General features: G+C 54.6%; 8 protein-coding genes across 8 annotated transcripts; 6 read left to right on the forward strand and 2 right to left on the reverse strand.

The window, feature by feature from the left end:
- Window positions 1-48: 48 nt before the first annotated feature.
- On the forward strand, window positions 49-631 carry C8Q71DRAFT_759768 (uncharacterized protein). Its single transcript, XM_047923806.1, has 3 exons — window positions 49-377; window positions 433-537; window positions 610-631. Exon 1 carries the CDS (start codon window positions 117-119, stop codon window positions 369-371), a length of 255 nt encoding a protein of 84 aa, XP_047779021.1. The 5' UTR covers window positions 49-116; the 3' UTR covers window positions 372-377; window positions 433-537; window positions 610-631.
- A 1,047-nt stretch (window positions 632-1,678) lies between these two features.
- On the forward strand, window positions 1,679-10,215 carry C8Q71DRAFT_867834 (uncharacterized protein; the record flags this gene model as incomplete). Its single annotated transcript, XM_047928301.1, has 33 exons — window positions 1,679-1,829; window positions 1,879-2,264; window positions 2,362-2,696; window positions 2,764-2,869; window positions 2,928-2,976; window positions 3,093-3,195; window positions 3,259-3,425; window positions 3,539-3,579; window positions 3,634-3,646; window positions 3,700-3,742; window positions 3,798-3,863; window positions 3,913-4,249; window positions 4,309-4,525; window positions 4,583-4,612; window positions 4,667-4,850; window positions 4,909-4,971; window positions 5,028-5,071; window positions 5,129-5,552; window positions 5,604-5,635; window positions 5,692-5,761; window positions 5,812-5,848; window positions 5,901-6,044; window positions 6,097-6,180; window positions 6,231-6,796; window positions 6,849-7,212; window positions 7,267-7,934; window positions 7,984-8,388; window positions 8,439-8,698; window positions 8,747-8,819; window positions 8,872-8,891; window positions 8,967-9,066; window positions 9,124-9,888; window positions 9,954-10,215. Coding segments are annotated over 33 exons (6,609 nt in total), but the record flags the coding sequence as incomplete, so codon positions are not given.
- Window positions 10,216-10,494: 279 nt separating this feature from the next.
- Window positions 10,495-11,539, reverse strand: C8Q71DRAFT_708014 (Shwachman-Bodian-diamond syndrome protein; the record flags this gene model as incomplete). The annotated part of the gene is made up of 6 exons (XM_047920590.1): window positions 10,495-10,623; window positions 10,674-10,847; window positions 10,910-11,110; window positions 11,164-11,337; window positions 11,397-11,448; window positions 11,508-11,539. 6 exons carry the CDS (start codon window positions 11,537-11,539, stop codon window positions 10,495-10,497), a joined length of 762 nt encoding a protein of 253 aa, XP_047779023.1.
- Window positions 11,540-11,715: 176 nt separating this feature from the next.
- C8Q71DRAFT_759788 (BAR-domain-containing protein) lies at window positions 11,716-13,686 on the forward strand. Its single transcript, XM_047923807.1, has 8 exons — window positions 11,716-11,883; window positions 11,945-11,985; window positions 12,040-12,413; window positions 12,475-12,564; window positions 12,646-12,779; window positions 12,857-13,023; window positions 13,083-13,481; window positions 13,539-13,686. The coding sequence occupies exons 1-8, from the start codon at window positions 11,855-11,857 to the stop codon at window positions 13,553-13,555; spliced, it is 1,251 nt and encodes a 416-aa protein (XP_047779024.1). The 5' UTR covers window positions 11,716-11,854; the 3' UTR covers window positions 13,556-13,686.
- Window positions 13,687-13,912: 226 nt separating this feature from the next.
- On the forward strand, window positions 13,913-15,773 carry C8Q71DRAFT_857990 (uncharacterized protein; the record flags this gene model as incomplete). Its single annotated transcript, XM_047927462.1, has 4 exons — window positions 13,913-13,931; window positions 13,986-14,103; window positions 14,154-14,163; window positions 14,220-15,773. The coding sequence occupies 4 exons, from the start codon at window positions 13,913-13,915 to the stop codon at window positions 15,771-15,773; spliced, it is 1,701 nt and encodes a 566-aa protein (XP_047779025.1).
- Window positions 15,774-15,810: 37 nt separating this feature from the next.
- On the reverse strand, window positions 15,811-18,323 carry C8Q71DRAFT_759795 (uncharacterized protein). Its single transcript, XM_047923808.1, has 5 exons — window positions 18,245-18,323; window positions 18,085-18,172; window positions 17,882-18,029; window positions 17,813-17,822; window positions 15,811-17,744 (listed from the first exon to the last, which is right to left on the reverse strand). Exons 3-5 carry the CDS (start codon window positions 17,983-17,985, stop codon window positions 16,044-16,046), a joined length of 1,815 nt encoding a protein of 604 aa, XP_047779026.1. The 5' UTR covers window positions 17,986-18,029; window positions 18,085-18,172; window positions 18,245-18,323; the 3' UTR covers window positions 15,811-16,043.
- Window positions 18,324-19,115: 792 nt separating this feature from the next.
- On the forward strand, window positions 19,116-21,082 carry C8Q71DRAFT_59699 (DUF895 domain membrane protein). Its single transcript, XM_047919594.1, has 4 exons — window positions 19,116-19,523; window positions 19,584-20,625; window positions 20,680-20,776; window positions 20,836-21,082. Exons 1-4 carry the CDS (start codon window positions 19,445-19,447, stop codon window positions 21,046-21,048), a joined length of 1,431 nt encoding a protein of 476 aa, XP_047779027.1. The 5' UTR covers window positions 19,116-19,444; the 3' UTR covers window positions 21,049-21,082.
- Window positions 21,083-22,359: 1,277 nt separating this feature from the next.
- Window positions 22,360-24,325, forward strand: C8Q71DRAFT_59724 (DUF895 domain membrane protein). The gene is made up of 4 exons (XM_047919597.1): window positions 22,360-22,598; window positions 22,659-23,700; window positions 23,755-23,851; window positions 23,910-24,325. Exons 1-4 carry the CDS (start codon window positions 22,508-22,510, stop codon window positions 24,123-24,125), a joined length of 1,446 nt encoding a protein of 481 aa, XP_047779028.1. The 5' UTR covers window positions 22,360-22,507; the 3' UTR covers window positions 24,126-24,325.
- The last annotated feature ends 20 nt before the right edge of the window (window positions 24,326-24,345 follow it).

A 24,345-nucleotide genomic window follows, 5' to 3' on the forward strand; every position in this document is an offset into this window, starting at 1 on the left:
GAGTATCAGAGCTCTAGCAACTACAGTAACATAGTAAGTTAGCAAGAGAGAACTTTGAGGTGGTTCGACGCTCAAGCAGACGCCCGTTGCCACCGAGCCTTCGGAAAAGGTGTGCGATGCGCATCATCATCATCGTGCCACTGCTGCCACTGGCAGTCACCGTCACCAGTACTTGGCAACTCCTGGCCAGCTCCCTCTGCCGTGGTCCCACACCTCGCCCAATACCTACAAGCTTTATATACTTGATGCTCTCTCCTTTCAGGCTTTCAGAATTGATAGCTCTTGCGCAACGAACTCGGGAATTCAGCAGTCCGGCCGGTAACTACCTCAGACTCGAGTATTGGATCTACGGCCGAATGCCTCGCCTGTGAGGCATGGTACGCCGTATTGCTCGCCATTTCACGCCATTGTATCGCTCAATAGCAGTGATAGTAGGGCCGAACTGCGTGGTTGCCGATAGAGAGCATGCATCCTGCGCTTCGAGTTCTACGGAGCCAGCTACCAGTGGCGCCGCAGCGCTCGAGAGATAAATGAATGGTGAGCACTTGAGTTTCGATTCCGTCTCGATTCGCATGTGATACGTGACAGTCTCAAAACATGAGGTACCAGGACGTGCTTGCTCACCGGCACCTGCCTCCCTCGTCCAACGCGCGAGTAAGTATTTGATTAACCGATTGACACGGACGCGCTGCCAGTGCCCGGGGAGGCGTCAGGAGCTCGATGACCGACCATCGGGTGGCGTATCCGCTGGGAGCATAGGAGCTTGGCTTCACGCATACTCCGCAGCAGTCCCTCACGCCAGTGCCAGCACAGCCTGTTGTGGCCGATGAACACGTTTCTCTAGTGTCTACTACTAGTGTCTACTGGGGAGGTACGGCAGACGCTGCGTACTGCATGGCGGACCTCCATTGCGCGGGAATGAGTGTCCCCCAAAACTTGGCTCTTGCCATCTGCGTTCTATACCGAGGCTTGCGACGATCCCGCCTGACTGCCTCCTCGTATTTCATTCCGGAGGCCTAGGGCTCCAACTGCGTCCGCGTCGACAGCGGATGAAACGACGGCCTCGGTCACAGTACATGACAGTAAGTGGCAACAGCTCGCTGTCTTCACACATGCTCTTCAATAACTGAGCTCGCCATTAGGACAGTAATGCAAGGCACATGAGTAGAATACGCCGCGTTGCGCGCCTAGCGTCAGATGTCGATGTATGCGCAGGATGTGGATCCGCTGCCAGTGGTGACCGGAAGGTAAACTGCCATATCGTTTTTCTAGACATGGGGCGGATCGCGCATAGTGGCTTCCAACCCTTCTCTTCTGTCACATTTCGCTCCCGTCCTTCTGCCGTTTCTTGCTTCCAGTTCTCCCGAAGCGAGCATGCTCCGTCACGGTGGTGCTTGCAGGCAACGAGGACATTGCGGCGCAGCTGTATTAAGCCTCGCGGTTCACTGTGGACGGGTTCTGGCCTAGTGGGATCAGATATATCCATCCAAGCTTCGTGCCTTCTCTGCCTCGTTGCGAGGTACCGAGACGCCGTACACACGAGGTGGGATGGAGCTTAAGTACGCTGTGGTCAGTCGTGAACTATTCTCTCTGCTCGACCAACCTCCTAGTCACCATGAGAGAACGACGTGTTCATTCGGTTTCAACTCCAACTCAAATACCTGTACGGCTCAACTTGAGCCTCTATGATGCATCCCTGCTGAGGGACGAGGTCGCAGTTGAGATTGCCATTGGCGATCTCGAAAGCAACCTCGCTAAGACGACCAGTGTCGATGGTATCATCGAGGATCTCATGGCAGACCCTTGCTTGTTGGAATTCGCATTAGCTAGTGAGTACAATGATTATGGCTCTATCCGAGTGCTCACTCCTCTGTTTAGACGTCAGTGATACCGCCGCTCGCTACCTGACCCGTGGTATCCTCGACGCCCTTCCTACCGAGATGAAGCTATTCTCGACGTCACTAGGCTGTCGCGTCCTTCAGCGACTCTGCCTCTTCTTGGCATTCTTTTCGTACCCCTCGTCTTTCGACAAGCCCGCTGACATCGACGAAGAACATCGTTCCATCCAGCGCGCCAAACGGGGACTGCATATCCTTGCGCAACACTCGTTCGAGAAGACAGAGAGCGCGGTCAAAGGCTCGTCGTCGAAGAAAAAGAAAGCCAAGCAGCGACAACCACCGTCTCCGCCTAGACCCGCCATCGATTCGAAGGTGTTCGACGATCTGGGGATCGCGATCCCTTCAGACCAGAATGAAGCTCTCGCCGTGGGGGCGAGCATGATTGATCAGCAGAAACGTCTGTTAGAGGTGAAGTTTTGCGCTTTGCATAGACTTATGATGACTGACGTCTAGCCGAGTGCAGCACTATCTCCGAGTCTTGCGTTATCCGCAGCTTAGAGAAGCCATAACGCAGACCTACGTGGTCAAGTCGAAGGTCTCGGATGCCTCACTTTCTGATGCGTCGGCGTCCCAGACCGATCTATCGCAGGCCGATCGGTCTGCCCGAGTGGATGCCACAACTGAAGAGACGGCTCAGGCATATCCTTTCGTCCAGCCAATCAAGGCTGCTCTTTACTTCGATAGCGCAGAAGGGTTCGGCGACTGGAGGATCCTCATCTCAACGGCTGCCAATACTGATCTTCGGAAGATGCGCAAGAAGTCAAGCGCGTTATTCAAGATCACGTTGAAGAAGATCAAGTATGTACTGATCTGTATTCAAGCATCTTAATAGTAGCATGTTCACTGAATCGGATCTACGCATCAGGGAGCTGTCATTGGGGCACTTCTCGCCCGACAACCAGAAGGCACTGACCGAGAATGGAGCAATTCCAATCTATGAGGCGAAAATGACCGGCGACTCGCGTTTGGTCGTGAGTACAAAGCGGGTTATTGAGCGACTCATCATTCAACTCACACTTCTCAACACAGTATCAGATCGACTGTGTACCGGAATTCGAAACCAACGTGAGTCTCAGAGGTCGAACCGCACGCACGCTTCACACTTGACGAACCGTACTTAGGTTGAACGACAAGGTCCGTGCCGTCTGTCTCGCAATGCTTAAGTGTGACATCTCACTCTACGGCCCGCTGTAGTCATACGAGTCTTCGGTATCTACACGCACGCACAGCTGAACAGGCAACCCTGGGACAGCATCAGCAATCAACTCGGCCGCAAAGGTAGGCAGTACCGATCAAGGTAAGTAGATCACCCATGACCCCGAGTGTCGTATTCGACGTAATGAACTGTCGATCACCACAGATGCGTTCCTGCACTGGTTGGCGGGCAAGCCGGTGTCGCCCTCCCCCAATCATGGCCAGCGCAAGCAGAAGCTGACCCAACTGCTTCATCCGAGGACTCAACTACTTCATCCGAGGCGTTGTCGCTTCCTGACTTACGCAAGGATGACCTAGACAAGGTGGCGTCAAGTGTTCTTTGATCGTCGTTGAGTGCACTGACACGTATTTTCATGCTGGAAGATGCACGATATGCTTGTGTACGCGTTTGGTATCTACTGCTAGATGTTCACACTGAACAACAGCTGGACTTGACAGGCTTGAGAAATACGTCACCTTTTCACAAGTAAGATTCACTCATACTTTGACCGATGTCCCACCAACTGAACTTAATGTACAGGCACTCCTGAATAGTACGCACACTAGACCAAGATATAGAGTTGTGGTCCGATGAGATACTACTTAGGTCTCTTGGCTGACGAAGACGTGCAGCATGTCTTCGACGTGTCGTGAGTTCCTCGTACTCAGCAAGTCTGGCTACTCACGTAGGACGTGATGGTGTAGAATTCAAGAGAAGGACATCATCGAATATCCTCGCTCCTGCTATGTTCTCGGTAGAAGCGGAACTGGGTAAGCCTTTTGGTGCTATCGCTCGTCCAAGTCTTGAACAATTATGCAGTAAGACGACGACGATGTTATTCAAGATGCTCGGGATCGAACGTTCGTGGCAAGCATGCGAAGGTGTGCTGGCGAAGCCCCGCCAGATCTTTGTCACTCAGTCAAGAGTGCTCGCCGAAAAGGTGCAAGAGTACTTCGCGAAGCTTCACGAGTCACTCTTGGTTGCCGACAAGTCGCCTCAGGAGCTCAAATCTCTGAAAGCCCAAAGAGAGGTAAAGCGGGATCTGCTTCAAGCTCTTGTTGACCAAGATGAGGAAGTCCAATTTCGAGGAGATCTGCCTCGTTGCTTCAGTGAACTCACGGATGAACATTTTCCGATGTTTGTTACCTATGATCAGGTATACTCTGTCAAATATTTTGTGACACCACGGGCCGCCATTGACCATCGAATTCTCAGCTATGTCGTTTACTGGAGGCCGATTTCCCACCTTCCGAGTCATCCTCGGCGTCTCAGAAGCTTCTAGGCCTTGCTCTTACTGACACATCAGCGGACGTCGTGAACGATGTTCTCTCAAATGACTACATGCAGCAACGACGCGATTCGTTTGTTACATATAAAGTCTTCCTCAAATTGTATTGGACACACTTCCCACAGGCCCTGGCCAAAAATATAGGTATGACCAGTATTGAGCTATTTCAAGGTCGAATGCTTACGCGTAACTCAATGGCAGATCCCGCACTGGTGTTCGCCGAGATCATGGGTAACCCCTCTTACTAGTCACTCGATGGCGTTAGTCTTACCCAAGATCTCATAGGTGTTATCAAGGGCTCAGAGCAAAGTTTGACTAGTGAACACGGCTTCCTCGACAGAGACTCATACCTCAATCTCAGTTATCGAACACAGGCTACCTTCGCAAATCAACGCGATGTGGTCTATGACCTCTTCCTAGCATATTTGAAGCAGAAGCGTATCCGAGGCGAATGGGATGCTGCAGATCGGTATGTACCTATGTACACAATCCTCTTGCATGATGGGGCACTGAGTCCCTGTTATCAGGACGCATCACATTGTGAAGATGATCCGGACGCGTCGAGTTCCGGGGAAACAGCTCGACTTTTTGTGCGGCTTTGGAGTTTCGCTTCGTGGTACCCATAGGAGCTGACGATCCTTTGCAGGTATGTAGATGAAGCTCAAGACAATCTCCTGATTGATGCTCTCGGTAAGTCTGAAGGTGTCAGTACATACGTTTTGAATTGCGTGTTCATTGATACATCAGTGCTACGCTCGATGTGCAGAAATGCAGACACCGGTCTATTCTGGGCTGGAGACACTGCCCAGACCATCTCAATAGGCAGTGCTTTCCGCTTCAACGATCTGAAGGCGTTCCTATACCGCATCGAGGTACGTCGCGACCTTTCTCGACCGAGGCACACAGTTCTGACTTGGACACAGCTAAGCAATGATTCGTGCGCGAACTCTGGTAGCCAGCCTCGTACATTCCAACTGGCTATCAACTATCGATCTCACGCCGGGATTGTCAACTGCGCACATTCGATCATCGAATTGATTACTATGTTCTGGCCCTACTCTATCGACCATCTAGCCCCTGAGCGCGGTGTAATTGAAGGAGGGAAGCCGGTCTTTCTCAGCGGATGGGATGAAGACGCTGTGCGGTACGAACAATTCCTCTTCGGTGACTCGTGCGTCTATCATAGCCTATGCATGTGAAATGTGCTTATGCTATGTCGCAGCTCGGGACACCTAGAGTTTGGAGCACAACAATGTGAGTTTCCACTGGCAGAGAGTATTGAGATAGCTTTACTAAAAATTTCTGCAAAGGCATCCTTGTCCGGGATGATGCCGCTCGACAGAGACTTCGTGCACAAGTGGGAGATATAGGCCTCATTTTGTCAGTATTTCGAGATGCAATTCTTGCTTTGTACTGAACACAGTCTTCAGGACAATATACGAATGCAAAGGGCTCGAGTACAATGACGTAGGTCGCTCCCGGGAGTTCGGCAGTACAGAGGCTGACCCTTTGTGACCAGGTGTTGCTGTATAACTTTTTCGCGGACTCCACTGTCGAGCTCTCGCAATGGCGAGTTATCCTGAACGCGCTTGCCGTTGACGAGACCGCAGCGCTGAGAGCCCCAAGGTTTGACGATAGCCGCTACAACGGAGTGTGTCGCGACGTGGGTCCTGTCTATGTGCCATCCTATTGTATTAAGGCTAATCTTTCTGAAGCTCAAGTTCCTCTACGTCGCGATCACGAGGGCTCGGAAGAATCTATGGATAGCGGACACCTCCGAAAAATGCGAACCGATGCGGGTAAGCCGATCTTCCAATGCCTTGTCGTTCTGTAGCTGAGCAGTTCGTAGCACTTCTTGGGTGCAAAGGGGCTCATACAAGTCTGTACGCCAGCCTCCAGCGTCCCGCAATTGGCAACCTCGTCGACACCAGAAGAATGGGCCGAGACTGCTCGCACGCTCTTCAATAACAGGCAGTACCTCCAAGCAATGCATTGCTATGGACGCGCCAAGCTCTTCCGAGATCATGCCGTATCTGAAGCATACTATCTCCGAGAGCAGGCTCGCACCACTCAAACAGACTCGCACGGAGACGATGCTGCCCGGATTGTTGCTTTCAGGAAGGCCGCCGAAGCATTCCGGAAGTCAGGATCTGAAGCAGACTCAGCAAGAGAAAAACGAGCGTACTTCCGGATATCTGCGGAGTGCTTCCAGAGGAGTAATGATCTCTTCCGCGCAGCGCAAGCTTACAAGGATGCCGAAGAATATGACAAGTCTGCAAGTCTATATCGTCAAGACGGTTCGTTTGACGATGCACTCGACATCATTGAACGTTACCGCGATTCCATGGACCAACGCGTTGTAACGAGTATCACAGATGTGTCATGTCTTGTGTATCTGAGAAATCGCAACATCAAGTAAGCTTACACCTTTCTCACTGTTGTTCCAAACATTCTCATGGATAAACAGACAGGCGAGATCATTGTTCCCATCGGACGCCGCTGCTCTTGAATACATGTCGAATCGCGGACTCGACATCGCTCGAGCAATGCTCCTGGAGCAACTTGGGCGCCTGTCCGACGCTGCACAGGTACATCTGGAGGAAGGCCGGACTGCGAAGGCCATTTCATTGCTCCTCAAGGACCTCGGTAGTACGGACGCTGCTGCAAGAGCTTCTCGCTGTTTGTTGGACGGATTAGGGCGCAGGCTATCCTTCGGAGTTAGCCCTGCTTCGGACGCCTCGAAGGCTGATGCTATACTTCAAGACCTCTGTGGAATCCTCAATTCTCCGGAGTTGGAAATAGCCAAACTCGACGACAGAACCCGTGACGAGGTACATTGTGCGATGCTAGTTGATCATCCCTTTCGCTGACAAGAATCTCACCAGCTGCTCATGTTCCGAGCAATCGTCGCAAATGATGCGTCAGAACTTTTGAAGCTAGGCGAGCATTTCCACATGTGGCACAAGGATATCGCGTCGTCCTTGAGATGCCTTGATCACGCATTCATGGCCATTCCGAAGCTTCGAGTCGCGAGCCTGCGCGAGATTGCTGAAACCCTACGTCATTTCAACGTATATGTGGCTCTGCTACATCGCTACGCGTCCGCTGCAGACCTCTGCGAGGACGAAGGCATCCAGAGGTTGTTCGCTTTCAAGATGGCCACCGACGACTTCTTCCTCATTCCCAACGATACCTTCCTGTTCGCTCGATGTGCTCATCGTTTGTCGCAAGGCTCCCGACAGAGTGATGAGGGCGCCCTGGTACTAAGAACCGAGCTAGACAGACTTCTTCGGCATGCACTTCAAGAACGGCTTTACACGAAGATCCGCGAGGAGAACGAAGAGTGCCACATGACGCGTGCGTTACAAGTCTGCCTCCCATACTTCACTACTGGCCGGTGCCTCCGAGCTGAATGTCATAAAGACCATGTGGCCGCTGAGGGTTACGATGTAGAATCGTACAATCTACGCATCCGAGTACATCTCCAGCAAATCCTGATCTACAACTCTGCACATGCTGTCGAAAGTCGCTCCGAGCAGGCGAAGCAACATAGGTTAGTCATGCCACCGATAACAGTGTGTATTCGCTGAACATTTGCTCAGGGCTTGGCTACGTCAGCTTCACGAAGCCCTGAACCCTCCCCTTTTCAAGATGGGGACGGTGTACAGCTTGCGCCCACTGATGATCCCCGAGTACAACAGTGCCATTCATATCGTCAAGAAATGGATTCTCGACTGGCTTTACGATCTTCGATCATTCGGTAACCGCGGTGATCTCATATCGACCTTCCTCACCGCACTCATGAGGACCATTTCGCTTGGCCTCACGTTCAACTCCAGCGCGCTACAGCATCACCTGATTCAGGTCCCCTCTGTCGCTGCTGGTTCTGGACCCAATAAGCTGCTGCGCAGCAAGGCAGACACACAGGTCTACATCGTACATGACCTCACACGATACGTCTACAATGCACAGCCGTCTTCGCTTGCAAGTGGGATCAACTTCATCAAGTAAGCATAGACGTCCGTTGCATCGTCCGATACTGACCGTCTTGGTTCAGTCACGTCTTGATGAACCGGCTGTTCATCGACGTCACTGTCCTCTGTGAACTCCTGGACAACCTCTGTGCTTTGATCGTAGTGGCATCTCGCTTGCAGACCAGCGACACGCTTCATGACATTACAATGCCTCGGAGTTGGTTGCAGCGAGCTCTACTAGACATCCACCAGATGAAGGATAAATTCCTTAGTCGTGGATTTCTTGAGATGTACATGGCACCCATGGCCGGCTTGCTGGAGCAGATATACACCTCCGACGCTGGTGCGTTACTTTGCCAGAACTGGGGCCCCAAATTAATCATGGTCCCAGGACATCTACTTTACGGGGGTGGCGATCTCTCATCGCTCGGATGGCACGTGAAGAATGTCTTCTTGTCGAGACTGTGAGTATGAAAGGGCGTTGACGGTTCGTACGTACTCTGACATCGTTCAAAGTTGCAGGAATCTCTGTGTCCGTAAGTCATTGGACGCGTTGTCATCATTTACTTCAGTTTGACGACAAAGCTGCTGATGTGAAATGTTGTGTACAGTCGGTTACAATTCGCGCTTCCCTTGGCTGAGGATTGATATCCATCGGACAATCACGTCGCTTCAGCGCCCTGGCCGAGACTTCAATCGTGTTTACCAATAGTAAGTACTACCTGTATTTTCTCCTACGGGATGCTCATTGCGATTTATCTACATAAGCTATGTCACTGCACCGAACTGGAACAGCCTCGCCAGGGAACTCTGTGCGCATTCCACTTCAGGCTCCAATTTCGACGAGATGGTCCAGCTGTATCACGCGTCGACGGGCCAACCTCGCGCCCCGCCGCCTTGGAACATGCGGCGTGTTGTCTACAGAGACGTGCGCGAGATCGCTGGCCTCTTGACCTCTGGCGCAGCCGCGGTGCCGAAGACTCTCAACTTGCGCAGCGACGCCACCCCGTTCATACCCATACAAGTGCACACACCTGCTCAGGCGGAAGACTCTCCTGCCGCGGCCCTCGAACCTGACGATGGGCGTGATGACAAGCAGGAAGAGGTGGACGAAGAAGAGGACGCCGAGACTGCGGATGCGGCTGTTGATGACAATGACGACACGCTCGCTTTTGACGGACAAGACCCCGCGGCCGTACAGCTGGCCCAAGAGAAGCTCGACGCAGCCCGAGTGCTCGCTGACGCCTATCTCCGAGCGCGCCGCAAGAAGAGTACTGCATCCACGTCACCGGCAGTCACAATCCACCTTCGCTTCGCCAATGCATACCGCGCGGCGTGCCACTGGGACGAGACGATGGAGAGGTCGCAGAAGTGTTATCATGTGCGGGTGCTGGTTGACCTACCGCACGGCATGGCCTTCCTCGAGCTTGCCCGCAACCATCTGCACGAGACAAAGAGCCGCCTGAAGAAGCGTCACAGGACCGTCAACCATCTAGAGCTCGAGAAAGTTGGCACGGAGATGACGCAGTGCATGTAAGTAGCGATCCTCCGTCTTCCCGCTACGCGTGCGTCGACACTGACGTTATCTTGCTGCTCAGAGAGCAATTCGACGAAGCCATCCGCCTGATCAAGGCCCTCCAGCCCGGCGCAGGCATGCACGAGAGGCGGGACATGGAGGAGCTCAAAGCGCGTGTGCGCGAGGTCGAGCGATTCGCGGAGAGTCTGCCGCCGAGGGTGACCACCGAGTGGGACTTCTACCTGAAGACCGCGGTCGATGGCATCCTCAAGCCGAGGCCGCGCCCCGCGAAGAAGCCCAAGCCTGAGCTCAACATGGCCGACGATGATATGATGGACTACGACGATGACGAGTGGTCGGATGGTGAGTGACGGCCTGGCCTTGGTTGCCAGTGATGGACCGCTGTGAGCATGTACGATATTGAGCTTCTTGTTGAATCGCCTACGGTACCCTCGTCGCGCACTACATATGCAACTCTCGATACGCTGGAATGACTTCTTGATAAGATTAGCCTGACTGCCGACAGAACGCAAGCACTCATCTTCGCAGATTTACTATATACTATACAAATGCTGTACAACAATCGATTCTGGCTTCTGATCCTCAGACTTCGTGGCTGGACCTTACACTGCCGTTTCTGTGCTGCCAGCGGTCGCCGCAAACGTCAACGTCTCTAGCTGACCTCGGCCAGCACATTCCTTGTGTAAGAGCTCGTTGAGCACGCGGAACTGACCAGGATCGATGAGTAGGACCTGTCAAGGGCTGAGTGAGCAGTCACGACGCGTCCAGCATTGACACGCACGGTTTCCCATTGTTCTCCACTCTGGTCGTCCCGTTCCACGGTCTCTGCGCCCTCGAGAATGCGGGAGCGAAGTCGCTCCGCTTCCGCCTTTGGCATGGTCACCTTGACACGCATGCGTGCGCGCTGTATCGGTAGGTTGGACTCGGACTGGAGAAGTTTGATACATTCTGAGACCTATGACGCGTAGGCGGGTCAGAGATTCCATGTCTGGAGTACAGGGAGGGGAAGTCGCGTACCTGGCTCTTCGCATTCTTCCCTGGGCGAACGCTGAACCCAGCCTCCACCATAGCTTTCTCGATGACACCGATCGGGTAGCGTCGTTGTGTTGCGGGGTCGACGCACTTCTCCGCTACCAATGTTGCAATTTCGCGGCGAATAGAGGTCAGGTCGTGTTCTCTCTCCTTTTCGCCCACTTGCAATTCGCCCTTCTTCAGGATCTGAGGCGATCATGGTCAGCCACATACATCGCTCGACCTAACGGCCTACTCACTTCTTTCACGATGGTGTCTAAGGCTGTGGTCCCAAACGCCTTCTGCAGATCCTGACTCTTGGCGAGCTCGCCCTTCGAGACGTTGAGGTACACATTGGCGATCTGAAGTACGTCGTCGAGGTTCGTCTCCACTCCGCTACGCCATTCTTGCACCTTGTTCTTGTAGCACGCGACCTGTAGATGGTTGTGGACATCATCAGCCTCGATACCTGACATGTCACTTAGCAACATACCTCAAATCGCTTCCCTCCTTTCTTCAGCCGGACGACCGAAACATTTGTAAGTCTGCGATGAGTAGTCCGTTGAGTCGTTCAGCGACTAGAACGGGCGAACGGAGATCGCACTTGATCTGGTTTGAAGGCTGGTTCAGAGGCATTTCGGGTCTTTAGAAAAAAATGATGCGTTACGTTGGATGGGGTCGGAGGCGAGGCAAGTAGATATGCAAGTCGGACTCGGACTCGGAGCCGCAAATGCAGTCAACCTGCAGTGGTTGTGATGACGTAATCACACTGCCTAATTGGCTTGAGAGGAGCGTACACAGGTCGCCGCAGTGCCGCAGTGTCCTGCTTCGCTTTCGCCCCTCTCTGGCCTCGCCTCTTTCGACTCCCTATTCACTTGTTCGTCTATCTATCAGGATCCTCATTTCAAACGCAATTATTGGTTGAGAAGAGGCCAACGTCGCGCAGCGAAGATGAAGGGAATCTCGAAGGCATTCGCGCGGTGAGCAGTACACTCATCATTACCTGCTGAACAGACGTCTGACGAATGTATGGCTTCTCAGGACCCCACATATGCTGACCACAAAGGTTGGCATGTCAAAGAGTATGCGGGCTAGTGGTGGTACGCTGGCTGGGTGACCCTGACACTCCTGCCCAGAGTCCCTCGACCCTGAGTTTGAAGACTACGCCCGCCGCTTCGCCTCAATAGAGACTGCGACCGAGAAGTTATTGAAGGATACAAAGGCATACATCGACGCCGTCAACAATCTGTTCACCCATGGTGTTGGCTTCGCTCATCACTTCGCGGAGGTCTTCCATCCAAATCCCGGCGAGTATAATCTATCTTCCAAGCATCCCGAGGCCGCGCACACTATCGCGAACGTCGACGCGTATGAACTCGCGATGGAGGAGCTCAAATCTTCTATCGCGCCGGAGCTGGAGCTTATCGAGAGCAGGATTATCGGACCTGTGAAGGAGCTGCAGGGTGTGCTCAAGACGATCAGGAAGACGATCACCAAGCGAGAGCACAAGGTCTGTACCACATACTGACGCGCTGTACTCTGTCGGGTCGACATTTCTAACATTCCGCCAGCTCGTAGACTACGACCGGTACAACAACTCCTTGACCAAGTTGCGTGACAAGAAGGAGAAGTCACTGAATGACGAGAAGAATCTCTTCAAGGTACGTCGTAGATCCACCATACTTTACACTCCTTGCTCATACGCGAGACGCCATCCCCTGTGGTACGCACACTCCTATTAGCTCGAGCAAGACTTCGAGGTCGCATCCAACGAGTACGATTATATCAACACCACGCTGAAGCAAGAGATGCCTCGCTTCCTGATGCAATGCACTCAATTCGTCGATCCTCTTTTCCATTCATTCTTCTACATGCAGTACGTTCTGAATTCAGCAACCGCCTCTGTTGGCGCTATAGAAGTGAACGTACCTGTACTGACAACCACGCGTGCAGACTCAACATCTTCTACATGATGCTTGAGAAACTGAGTGGATTCGCTGAAGGCAAATATGACGTTTCCATCAGCGGAAATGACATTGCGACAGACTACGAAGCCAAGCGTACTGACGCATGGCAAACGATCGAAGAAATGAACATCACGCAACGATTCCTTTCTACGAGTGAGCCTAGTCACCGTAACATCCGTGTCTCACCCCTTAAACACGCGTTGGGATTGCAGCGAAGATGGTACACGCACATCGAGCCGCGTCAGGCCAGGGTCCTCCCTCCTATCTCGGACGCTCTACTTCTGCCACGTCCTCCGTTACTTCCACCTTCTCCAAGAAAGCTCCTCCGCCGCCTCCAGGCTCAAACTTTTCCGCACCGCCGCCTCCGTACTCGCCAGGTCCGTCCGCAGCAATCCCCGGCATCGCCAAGAAAGCGCCGCCACCCCCACCGCCCGTCAAGCCCAAGCCCAAGCCTGCCGTGTCGTATGTCGAGGCGCTGTTCGACTTCACACCCCAGGCCGAGGGTGATCTTGAGTTCCGCGCCGGGGACAGGATAGAAGTAGTCCAGCGGACGGACAGTGCAGAAGACTGGTGGACGGGTCGTATTGGGGACCGGCAAGGCGTGTTCCCTGGTGAGTGTAGACGCCCTGTGTCCTCGTACGGAGACCTCATGGCGCTTGTTCATACAGGGAATTACGTCCAGTGATAAGCAATTGCGCAAGGTAACCTTGGATATATCATATAACGACCAGGTCGAGAAGCTTGTAGTGCGTGTAGGTGTTAGCCGGGACAGGGTAATGCGATTTGCGAATGAATTGGGCAGGCAGTCAGAGTGCGGCCGTGTGTGGTATGTCGTTTCCAGTGCGTGTTCTTGGATCTCCCAGATTCTGGGCGTTCTGTGGACACATGCCTGCGTCGTGGGCAATCGGCGGACCCATTCTAAGGAGGGCCACCTCGTGTCAGAAGGAGGTGCAGCGCTCGCCCTTCATATACATACCTCAGGAGGGCGATGTGCGAGATACACTTGTCCTAATCGCTCGCTTGCTGCTGCTGCTGCCAACCAATGTCTCATTCGCAACGAGGTAAGTTATCCGCCCTACTCGTGCGGGCCTGTACTATGCTCATGCTACCAATAGCAAGCACAATATATACTCTAAGAGATTACGAGCGGGATCTCAGCTGCAAGACGACTCTTCAGCTAGTGGATGTCCTACGGACGAAGTTGGTGCTTGGGCACTACAAAGCAACAATCATGTACGTGACTCATAGCACCCGCAATTGACCAGCTCAAACCCGTACCACAGTCCAGAGGTGGTAAGTTCTCTGGAGAGGCTCGACGTGGAACGCCATTGACTATCACGGACCGATAGGACGCGCTGGTGCGAAAGGACCTCATGTCGACTCTCATGCTGCTCATAGACGGCCCAAATACGCGAGTCCCCATCAATCGCAAGCTCCCGCCAGAGCTCCTCAGGGTCATCTTCGACCACGTCCGCCTGCAGCCATGCAAGCGGGGCACGCCCGGGACGAGCATCTGGGACCCGGTCGTCGTCCGGCTCGACTGGCTCATCCGCGCGTCGCACGTCTGCCGCTACTGGCGGACGATCATCGTCGACGATCCCGCGCTGTGGAACAGGATTGACGACCCGAGGCGACATCTGATGTTTGTGTCCGTCCCGGTGGAGAGAGCACGGATGATGCCGCTCGCGATTTCGATCAAGGGAGAGCCTACGCCTCCTATGCGTGCGCTGCTCGAAGGCTCTAAGCCAGTCCGCGAGATACGTTACGATGGTATCAGCGTTAGCTTGTCGCAGAAGCATCTGCAACGGCAGGCTCCTTTCCTCGAGAACCTCAGTCTGACCGGGACGCCGGGGAGGACGGCGCCTGGGCACGCCCGCAGGCCCAGTGGAGGCTACCCCGTACAGATATTCCGAGGATACACACCCAATTTGCACCGCCTCGCTCTCGAGTCCCTGAACTGGCTCCCCACACTCCAGATGTCGTCGCTCACACATCTCTGCATCACAGACTGCTACGGCCGAACTCTCCTGCAGAGGATACTGTCGTTGCTGTCCGTGAGTCAGAACTTGACCGACCTCGTCTTGGTGGACCGCGGCGATGTCCTGCATTCCGAAGGACTGCAGCTAGCGACGCCAGTGCACCCCCGCCATCTGGAGAGACTGGTGTTCAAGAATATGTCGAGTGCGGGTGTCACGCTGTTCCTCACACGTGTGCGCCTAAAACCAGAGACGTCCGTGCGGCTGGTCGACGTGCGGCCGCTCAGTCGCCATCTATTGGAACAGCTCTCTAGACTGGAGTTGAAAGAGGGCATCACCAAGCTCTTTATCAAAGGGTCAGGGACGCGGCGCACCGTCGTCGGGGAGGGACCCTCGACGGGCATCCTCATCGACCACTTCGTCGCGGAGAACGAAGACTGGGGCACCGCGTTGCCTAGGATCCTACCAATGGATAAGCTCCGCGAACTCCATGTAACTCTACGGGATAGCCCCGCACTCTTTGCCAGTACGCCAACGGCGATGTTCGACTTCTTACACCAGGCACCCGCCCTGGAACGGATATACGTCGACACCGAGGGGCTCATCAGCCTCCTGGACGCACTTGAATGCTGTGGCAGAGGCAAGACACCGAAGCTTGCCTGCCCGGACCTCGTGCTGCATGTCCAAATGCCCTGCCGTGGGTCCGGGTCGAGCACGGCCCTGATACAGTCTTTCGCGACTAGACAGACGAATCTGGGCATTCGCCGTCTGGTCGCGGAATACTGCCCAGGATGTCAGGGGGTGCCGTGCACTAGACCGTGGTTCTCGCGCGATATTCAGGTCAACTTTGAATCAGTAACCTCGACGCCGAAATCACGCATGGGGCACGAATGGCGTATGCTTCGTACGGACTGGCCGGCATGTTGAGATTGACGGGATCTGGAGGTGGTTGTGCGGTACGTCCTGTACTAATCGTTTCTCGTGCGGTGCAAGTGCTATATTTCGGGAGATGACAACGACTGATTAACACATAAGAAAGGTTTCTGCACTGTAAATTCTTGGATAGGCTCAGCAGATGTTCTCGTCCAGACAAACATAGGATGTGTTCGTGTACAAATACAATTCTCCTCTCGCATGTGCTAGTCTCTAGTCCTGATTAAGTGACTGGTAAGGGAAGTCGTGGGGCACGCACCTGTCTCATGACATATCCTCACGCAGTTCGCCGTCTTCTTGGATCTGCACTCCGTCCTCGTCCGCCCTCCAGGGCGTCCACCGCGCGTGAGCTTCCTGCATACACACAGGCGGCATCTCCATGACTGGCACGTGGTCCGGCGCAACGTACTCGATTGACGGGAAGTGGTGGTCGTACTCCGTCTCCGCTGGCTTCTCCACCGTGTACTTCGGTAGATAGTTGATCTGCACACGAGCCAGGCGCAGGATGTCTTGCTGCGCATCGAGCAGCGCGACGGCTTCGTCCACGGAGGGCGTGTTCTTAGACAGCATAACGCGAATGCATGTCAGCTTGGGGCAGAGCAGCTTCGATGCCCTCGTGCCGTGGTCCACCAACGCCTCGACGACGCTGGCGAGGACCGGGCTCCACACCACGAGCGTCTCGAGGGCTACCATGGGCCTCAACGTCTCTCGCAGCGCGTCGGGGTCCAGCACGAAAGCGGGGTGGGGCTCTTGGTTGTGATCGAGCATGTGCAGGATATCCTCGTGCCTCGCCACTAGCGTCAGCCAGAGCTCGCGGATCTGCGGTGCGGGAAGTATGGAGGCGATTGGGATTAGGTCGTTGCGGAGGCCCAATGGGGTGCAGAGCACGCCGGCTACGTCGCTCACGGCCGTGAGCTGCGCCATGACCATGCGCGGTTCCTGGGTAACGGGGGCTAGGACGAGGGATGCGCGGATGGCCGTCTTCATAACGGGGATCCCAGCGAGGACGGGCAGGATGTTTTCGGAGAAGTAGTGCGCGTCAAGGGCTTTGACGATGTCGAGGGAGGTTGTTGCGGGCAGTATAAGCTTCGAAAGGAGGGCTATGACGGCTTCTTCGCTATGAACGTAGCGAAAATGGAACCTTTTGAGGTGCAATAGGGGTATAGAGTTGTTGGCATACGAGATATCGAGGCTCTCGACGTCCGGGGTGGTGCTCGAGACTGCGCTAAGCACCAGATCGACGAGCTCAGGCGCGGACGCCAGAATGCCCGCGATTTTGGTCAGGTAGTCGTCCCAGCGACACATGTCCACCGACAGATGAGTGAGCGCCGACAACTGCACCTTGGGAAACCAGTGTATATGGTGGAGGTTGAGCTGGCGCAGACGAGGAGTGTGTTCGCGAAAAAGCTGTACCGTCTGCACGGACTCGCTGAGGATCCGGCGTCCGAAGAACCAGCTGTTCGTCAAATCCAACACCTCCAATTCGGGTGCAGGAAAGCCGAGGTACTCTTCCGCAGTGGCAGCTGTTACTCCGCAGTGGTAGATCGCGACAATCCGCTCGATTTCCCTGTCGCAGAGCGTGGACATGAATGCCGATGGCGTGGTACGGAGGATGACCCTCAAAGGGCCGTATTGCGACCGCTCGAGGAACGTCGTCTGGCTCAGGGGATACGCCTGATCTATAGTGTTCCAGAACGACGGGGTCGATACCATGATATCTCTCCACCGGCGACACACAAGCATGAGCGTGAACAGATCGCCGATACGCGCGTAGTGGCGGCGCTCCCAGATGTCCACGACGTGAGATTGGCTTTTGCGACTCTTAATTTGGTATTGCATTGTGGGCACGAGCCAAAATATCGCCTTCATGAGTTCGGGAGGCAAGCGGTGGAAGGGGACAGCGGTGTTCAGCGCGGACCTGAGCACAACCACCGCCGAGGTGAGCTCTCCTTCCGCGACGCGTATCTGCAAAGGAGCAGTGAGATGTGTCAGTTTGGAGAGCGGCTATAGAAATGAACGGGCTTGGTACGAACATCGGGGATACTGGAAACGCAACATCAATAATGGTGGCTGCTGCCCATATAGCTCTGTTTGGTACAGACCTCATACCGCTAAGGTTGCTCTGAATCTTAGCGGATATTGTTTTGCTCAGCTGCACTACTTCATCCCAGTGGGAGCTGGCCATCCCAGTACTAGCACCAGCCATGATGCCCTTCGTCCCTCTGGGTGGACCTCAATGGAGTGAGAGAGCTACAGAAAGCACTCTTTAGCATTCAGCAGTGAGCAGTCACCCACGACTACGAACTTGTTTGGACCTAGTACTAGTAGCAGCAGTTGAACGTAACCGTGCCACCGCGCGTACCAGTGACTAGTAACTTCGAACCTGAGCGGCTCTACTCAGCATGCAGCCCACATGTCGTGTTTTGTTCAGCTAGTTCCGGTGAAGAGTTGCGGATTGGACTTACGCCGTGCAGGGGCACACTACTAGTAGTAGCACGTATGCTCAAGTTCGCGGCCTGTCGCTGTCGATACCATGAGTGTCAGTGTCACACCCAGACCAAAGCCCCAGCCTGTTACTGTGATTGGGAAGACAGTCACGTCGGCGTTACACTCGGGCATGCTTTATTTGGTGTGTCCCCTTCCAATCTGGGCGCCTGAGCCCTGCCAGTACTGTAACTGCTCCTCGAGCGCTCCCTTGGTACGTGCTACGTGACTGTACGCAACTAACCGGGTGCAGAATACCACTCTCTATCCTGTGGATTCAGTCTGATTCATATTCTGCATAGGGGTAACAATGACTATGTATTCAAAGGACTCAGAACGTCGGATCGCCCGGCCTAGTGGCAGGCTGTGGACATGACTCCATCTGGCGGTTTGTTCAACATGCGTTGAGTCTGGCTGAGGCTCGCGAAGGCTCTCTCCGAGTCCTCTCATTTTCATCATACTGGCGATAAAGCGACCTGTCGAACGCTGTCTGATGCCCTCTCAAACTGGGTGGATATAACGGTGAGTTGAGATGACCCCACAGTACCATTCTCCAGACTCACATTAGCCCCCCGCATGCTCTGAGGGAGCCCCGGACGGCGGCTGAGATTCCCTTTTTGTTCTGCCTATCAAGGTTCGTGGAGCGAGACAACGCAGTGACACAATCCCGAGTCTCGGTTACGGCAACACTGGCTTCGCCCCGCAATCTTTTCGACATCGCGCCCGCTGATGGTCAGCTTCCCTACGGGTCCAGTAACCCTCACTTCGACGTCGTTGTGCTGTGAAATTGCATTTGAAGTTACTGCTTTGCAGACGGTGCTTCGAGTCAAACAAGTCAAGTCCATGGCCATTTGAACAACTGACTCGGAACAAGAGCGCTCTCAACAAACACGCCGCGAATCACGGCTGACCATGCTCCCACTACTAGGTATCATGCAACATACTGCGTAGTACTAGTAGGCCTGCTAGTGCCACTGCCAGATGAGCTCATGCGGCGCCATAACCATACATGGCTATCGGGACAGCCGCGAAGGACATAGAGAAGCAATCTGACGCGATATGAGACGAGCGCTTCTGAGCACCCTACGGCGCCTGCACACGGTGTGCACGATTCCTATAAGCCTAACCGGTCTGCAGGGCCCTGCGTTGACCGAGCCATATTCGCGTTCAACGAGCCGACGATGGCGGGTTCAAAGGGAGACTTGGCCGCCACGGACATTGAGCTCGAAAACCCGGACCAGAAGGTGGTAAAGCGGAAGAGTGAGCCTATTCACCTCGTCGGCGTACCTGGCATCGGAACTTATGAATGTTGTTTCGCAGCGAAGTGGTACCGGTCGACGATTTACAATGCGCTTATTCTTGGAGTGTGCAACCTCCTTGCACCAGGCATCTGGGGTGCTATGAATTCCCTCGGCGCCGGAGGGGCACAGAAACCATACCTGGTTAACGCAGGCAACGCATTGACGTTCTGTCTCATGGTCGTCACCTGCATCCTGTCAAGTGTCGTGGTCAGAGCGATTGGGATCAAGTGGACGCTCATTATTGGTACCATGGGATATTGCCCATACGCCGCCGGGCTCTACACCAACAACAGGTTCGGTACCGAGTGGCTTGTCCTCTTCGGCGCTGCACTGTGCGGCTTGTCGGCTGGTATCTTCTGGATGTCCGAAGCCGCGATCGCTCTCTCATACCCCGAGCCATACAACCAGGGTCGCTTCTTGGGGCTTTGGCTCACCTTCCGGGTCGGGGGACAGATCCTGGGAGGCGCGATAAACCTCGGTATCAATGCGAAGCGCAACGAGGCTGGCAGTGTCTCGTACATAGTGTACATCGTCTTCATCGTGCTGCAGGCGCTTGCGCCATTCGCAGGCCTCCTGCTGAACAGGCCCGAACAGGTCGAGCGGAAGGACGGCGTCAAAGTTCGCCTGCAGATTTCGAATGGCAACGTCGCGGAGCTTCGGGAGACGGCGAGGCTTTTCTTCACCAAGAACTTCCTCCTCATAGTCCCCCTCATCGTGCAAGCGGTGTATTCCGAAGCCGTGGTCTTCACGTATCAATCGCTCTGGTTCACCGTGCGCGTACGCGCGCTCGGCTCGTTCCTCTCCGGCATCGTAGCGATGATCTCGGGCAACCTGCTCGGCGCCTTCCTCGACTACACAAAGCTCAGGTTGTACACCCGCGCACGCTGGGCATTCTTCGTGGTCTTCGGCTTGCAGGGCATGTGGTGGCTCTGGGCGACGGTCCTCGTGACCGAGTTCCGCAAGACACAGCCAACATACGACTGGGTCGACCCGGGCTTCGGCAGAGGCTTCGCGCTCTTCCTCTTCCTGGTCATTGGGTTCCAAATCCAGTACCTGTACTTGTGAGTGCACACTTCGCGTCATCGGTTAGTAGGATGATACTGACACGGGTGCAGGTATTTCGCAGTCGGAAACCTAGCAGACAGCGAGGCGGAGGTTGTGCGCATCGCGGGGCTACTCCGGGGCGTGGAGTCGGCTTCACAGGCCGTTAGTGTAAGTCATGTACCCGCCCGCCCCCATCGAGACATTTTACTTACCCGGATGGTTCGCAGTACGGATTGAACAGCATACCTATCTTCGCCCAGGTCGGCGGAGTGTACTTGAACTTTGGCCTGTGGGCCATCTCGTTATACCCAGGCTGGCTCGTCGTCCGCCAGATTGGATATGGCCTGGGAGATAAGAAGGTCCATCGCGAGGCGAAATTGGTGCAAGAAGAGGGGGAGGACGGGAAGAGTCCCAGCGTAACCGAAGAATCAGCAAGTTAAATAGACTTCTCTTACCCACGCGATACATCGGGTAGCAAACCTTTCTATAACGATAGACGAAGAGCAATCAGTCATGGTCCTGTATGCATCGTGCTAGCTCCTTCCTGCACACCTTTCCTTCACTTATCGGTGCACAGGTTTCTTGACCGATCCTTACTAGGCAACCCAACGTGTAGTGTATCTCAACATCAGCAATCAGCCACCCAGTGCTTGGCGACTGCCAGTGCCATACCGTCGAGAGGAGTCGTGTCTGATACTGACATGACTCGTGGCCTTTGAAAACGGCGACAGACTCGCTCCCCTTCATGCCGTAGGCGACTCGAGTCCGAGGAAATTGGAGAGTCTAGGCGATCTGAGTCCCTGCATGCTGCACTTACTAGAGAACGAGCCTGCACAGGATATGGTGGTAAATCCACAGCGACTGCGTCGGCTGCCGTGTAGCGATGGCGAACCAAGTATCGTGGACCTGGTCACCGTCACGGCCGCTTGTATGTACTACTACGATGTTTTAGGCGCCCGCAATCCGCGTTGAGCGCCTCAGCCAAGCCTCCTTGCAGCTGCCAGTGAGGCCGCCGGGCGCGGTAGTACTACCAACCTTGATACGCATTTAGTACGTGAGTACTGTACACAAACAGCTAGGCAGTGCAGACTCAGCCCCTCTCTAATCATGCTATCTGAACAGGGCAACCATAACCACATAGTCATTCAAAATCAAAGAGTCTCTTGTCGCTCGCGGCCGCGGTCTCGACTCTCATCAGTCGGGGATTCACAAAGGCTCTCTCCTCCGGCCAGGTCCCTGATAATGGTGACACTGCGACCCGTTGGACGCTCCTTGATCCCCTCTCAATCTGCATGGATATATCGGTGAGTTGCAAGACCCGACAGTGCTACTAGTAGACTGACAACCCCCCCCCTCTCCGCATCGGAGTCCCGAACGGCCCTCCTGCGGCCCTGTTCAGGTTCTTTCTACCTATCAAGGTTTGCGGAGCGATACATTGACACAACTCCGAGGTTCGATGACGGCTATCCAGCGAGTTCTTCGATATCGCGCCTGCTGACTGTTAGCTACCCTAGTAAAGCCCACTTCCTCGTCGTTGGAGTGCGACATTGCATTAAAACGTACTGCTGCGCAGACGTTGTTCTCAGGTTCAAGCCCCAATGACCATGATCATGACGCTGCAAGAGCACATCTGGCTCTGGCAGGCCTACACAGCAGGTTAAAGGCTAGGATAAGCATGGACACCCGCGATTCGCGGCGTGTCTGCCTGAGAGATCTTACCCCAGTTGTTCCGATGACCATAGACTTGTTTGACAGCCACGAAGGACACACAGAAGCGATCCCACGCGATACGATGTGTGCTTCCCCGGCCCCCTACGGCGCCTGCAGGTGGTGTGCTCGATACCCTATAAACCTGACCCGTCTGCGGGAGCATGTGTTGACCGAGATAAACTCGTCTTCATGGAGCCAACAATGGCGGATGGCAAACACCAGTATACCGCCGCGGACGTTGAGCTCGAAAACTCAGAACAGAAGGTGGTGCGGCAGAAGAGTGAGCCTATTCATCTCGTCGTCAGACTTCATATCGTTTTTAATAAGTGATTAATCGCAGCGAAATGGTACCGCTCGACGATCTACAACGCGGTCATTTTGGGAGTGTGCAACCTTCTAGCACCGGGCCTCTGGACTGCTGTGAACTCCCTCGGAGCGGGAGGGGGGCAGAACCCATCCCTAGTTAACGCAAGCAACGCGTTATTATACTCTCTCATGGTCCTCACCTGCATCCTGTCAAGTGTCGTGGTCAGAGCGATCGGGATCCAGTGGACGCTCATCATTGGCACCATGGGATATGTCCCATATACCGCCGGGATCTACACCAACAACAGGTTCGGCACCGAGTGGTTTGTCCTCTTCGGCGCCGCACTGTGCGGCTTGTCGGCTGGTGTCTTCTGGATGTCCGAAGCGGCGATCGCTCTCTCATACCCCGAGCCATATAACCAGGGTCGCTTCTTGGGGCTTTGGCTCACCTTCCGAGTCGCCGGACAATGCCTCGGAGGCGCGATCAATCTGGGCATCAATGCTAACAGGAGCGAGGCCGGCAGTGTCTCATACACAGTGTACCTCGTCTTCATCGCGCTGCAGATACTCGGGCCGTTCGCAGGCCTCTTGCTGAACAGGCCCGATCAAGTCGAGCGAAAGGACGGCGTCCCAGTTCGCCTGCAGATCACGAACGGCAACATCGCGGAGCTGCGGGAGACAGCGAGGCTCTTCTGTACCAAGAACTTCCTGCTCATAGCCCCCCTCATCGTGCAAGCGGTCTATTCTGAGGCCGTCGTATACACGTACCAGTCGCTCTGGTTCACCGTGCGCGTGCGCGCACTCGGCTCATTCCTCTCCGGCATCGTAGCCATGATCGCGGGCAACCTGCTCGGCGCCTTCCTCGACTACAAAAAGCTCAAGTTATACACCCGCGCACGTTGGGCGTTCTTCGTCGTCTTCGGCTTGCAGGGCATGTGGTGGCTCTGGGCAACGGTCCTCGTGACTGAGTTCCGCAGAACACAGCCGACGTACGACTGGGTCGACCCGGGCTTCGGCAAAGGCTTCGCCCTGTTCCTCTTCCAGATCATCGGTTTCCAGATCCAGTACCTATACCTGTGAGTGTACACCTCGCGGCATCGGGTAGTAGGATGATACTGATAAGGATGCAGGTATTTCGCAGTCGGGAACATAGCAAACAGCGAGGAGGAGGTTGTGCGCATTGCCGGGCTGCTGCGAGGCGTCGAGTCGGCTTCACAGGCTGTTAGCGTAAGTCTTGCACCCACACGCCGTATAGAGACATCTCACTTACCAGGATGATTCGCAGTACGGATTGAACAGCATGCCCATCTTCGCCCAGGTCGGCGGAGTGTATTTGAACTTTGGCCTGTGGGCCATCTCGCTGTACCCCGGTTGGCTGGTCGTCCGACAGATCGGATATGGGCTGGGAGATAGGAAGGTCAACCGCGAGGCGAAACTGGCGCAGGAAGAGGGCGAGGAGGTCAAGAGTGCCAGCATAACCGAAGAATCGGCAAGTAAATAGACTTCTCTTACCCGTGCAATCTATGGGGTAGCAAACCATTGTATGAATGATAGACCAGTGTGCTGCGCTTAATGCGTCGTACGGCCTCCCGTGCACCCTTCCTTCAGTTTTCGGTGCACGGCTTTGTTGATAGATCCCTAGACAACAGAACACGTAGTACAACTCAGTACCTCCACTTACTAGCGACTCAATGCTTCGAGATTGTCACATCTTCGTGTAT

This window comes from Rhodofomes roseus (genome assembly GCF_022264815.1).
Source record: "Rhodofomes roseus strain CIRM-BRFM 1785 chromosome Unknown C8Q71scaffold_10, whole genome shotgun sequence".
NCBI lineage: Eukaryota > Fungi > Basidiomycota > Agaricomycetes > Polyporales > Fomitopsidaceae > Rhodofomes > Rhodofomes roseus.

What these genes read in the sequence shown, in the direction of transcription:
- C8Q71DRAFT_759795 (XM_047923808.1), bottom strand. Translation starts at nt 17,985, where the DNA reads ATGGCTGGTGCTAGTACTGGGATGGCCAGCTCCCACTGGGATGAAGTA.
- C8Q71DRAFT_59699 (XM_047919594.1), top strand. Translation starts at nt 19,445, where the DNA reads ATGGCGGGTTCAAAGGGAGACTTGGCCGCCACGGACATTGAGCTCGAA. An exon ending in GAAGGTGGTAAAGCGGAAGA is followed by an intron (nt 19,524 to 19,583) that starts GTGAGCCTATTC and finishes GTTGTTTCGCAG; the next exon opens with CGAAGTGGTACCGGTCGACG. An exon ending in CGGCTTCACAGGCCGTTAGT is followed by an intron (nt 20,777 to 20,835) that starts GTAAGTCATGTA and finishes GATGGTTCGCAG; the next exon opens with TACGGATTGAACAGCATACC.
- C8Q71DRAFT_59724 (XM_047919597.1), top strand. Translation starts at nt 22,508, where the DNA reads ATGGAGCCAACAATGGCGGATGGCAAACACCAGTATACCGCCGCGGAC. An exon ending in CAGATCCAGTACCTATACCT is followed by an intron (nt 23,701 to 23,754) that starts GTGAGTGTACAC and finishes ATAAGGATGCAG; the next exon opens with GTATTTCGCAGTCGGGAACA. An exon ending in CGGCTTCACAGGCTGTTAGC is followed by an intron (nt 23,852 to 23,909) that starts GTAAGTCTTGCA and finishes GATGATTCGCAG; the next exon opens with TACGGATTGAACAGCATGCC.
- C8Q71DRAFT_759788 (XM_047923807.1), top strand. Translation starts at nt 11,855, where the DNA reads ATGAAGGGAATCTCGAAGGCATTCGCGCG. An exon ending in AAAGGTTGGCATGTCAAAGA is followed by an intron (nt 11,986 to 12,039) that starts GTATGCGGGCTA and finishes ACTCCTGCCCAG; the next exon opens with AGTCCCTCGACCCTGAGTTT. An exon ending in TCACCAAGCGAGAGCACAAG is followed by an intron (nt 12,414 to 12,474) that starts GTCTGTACCACA and finishes ACATTCCGCCAG; the next exon opens with CTCGTAGACTACGACCGGTA.
- C8Q71DRAFT_759768 (XM_047923806.1), top strand. Translation starts at nt 117, where the DNA reads ATGCGCATCATCATCATCGTGCCACTGCTGCCACTGGCAGTCACCGTC.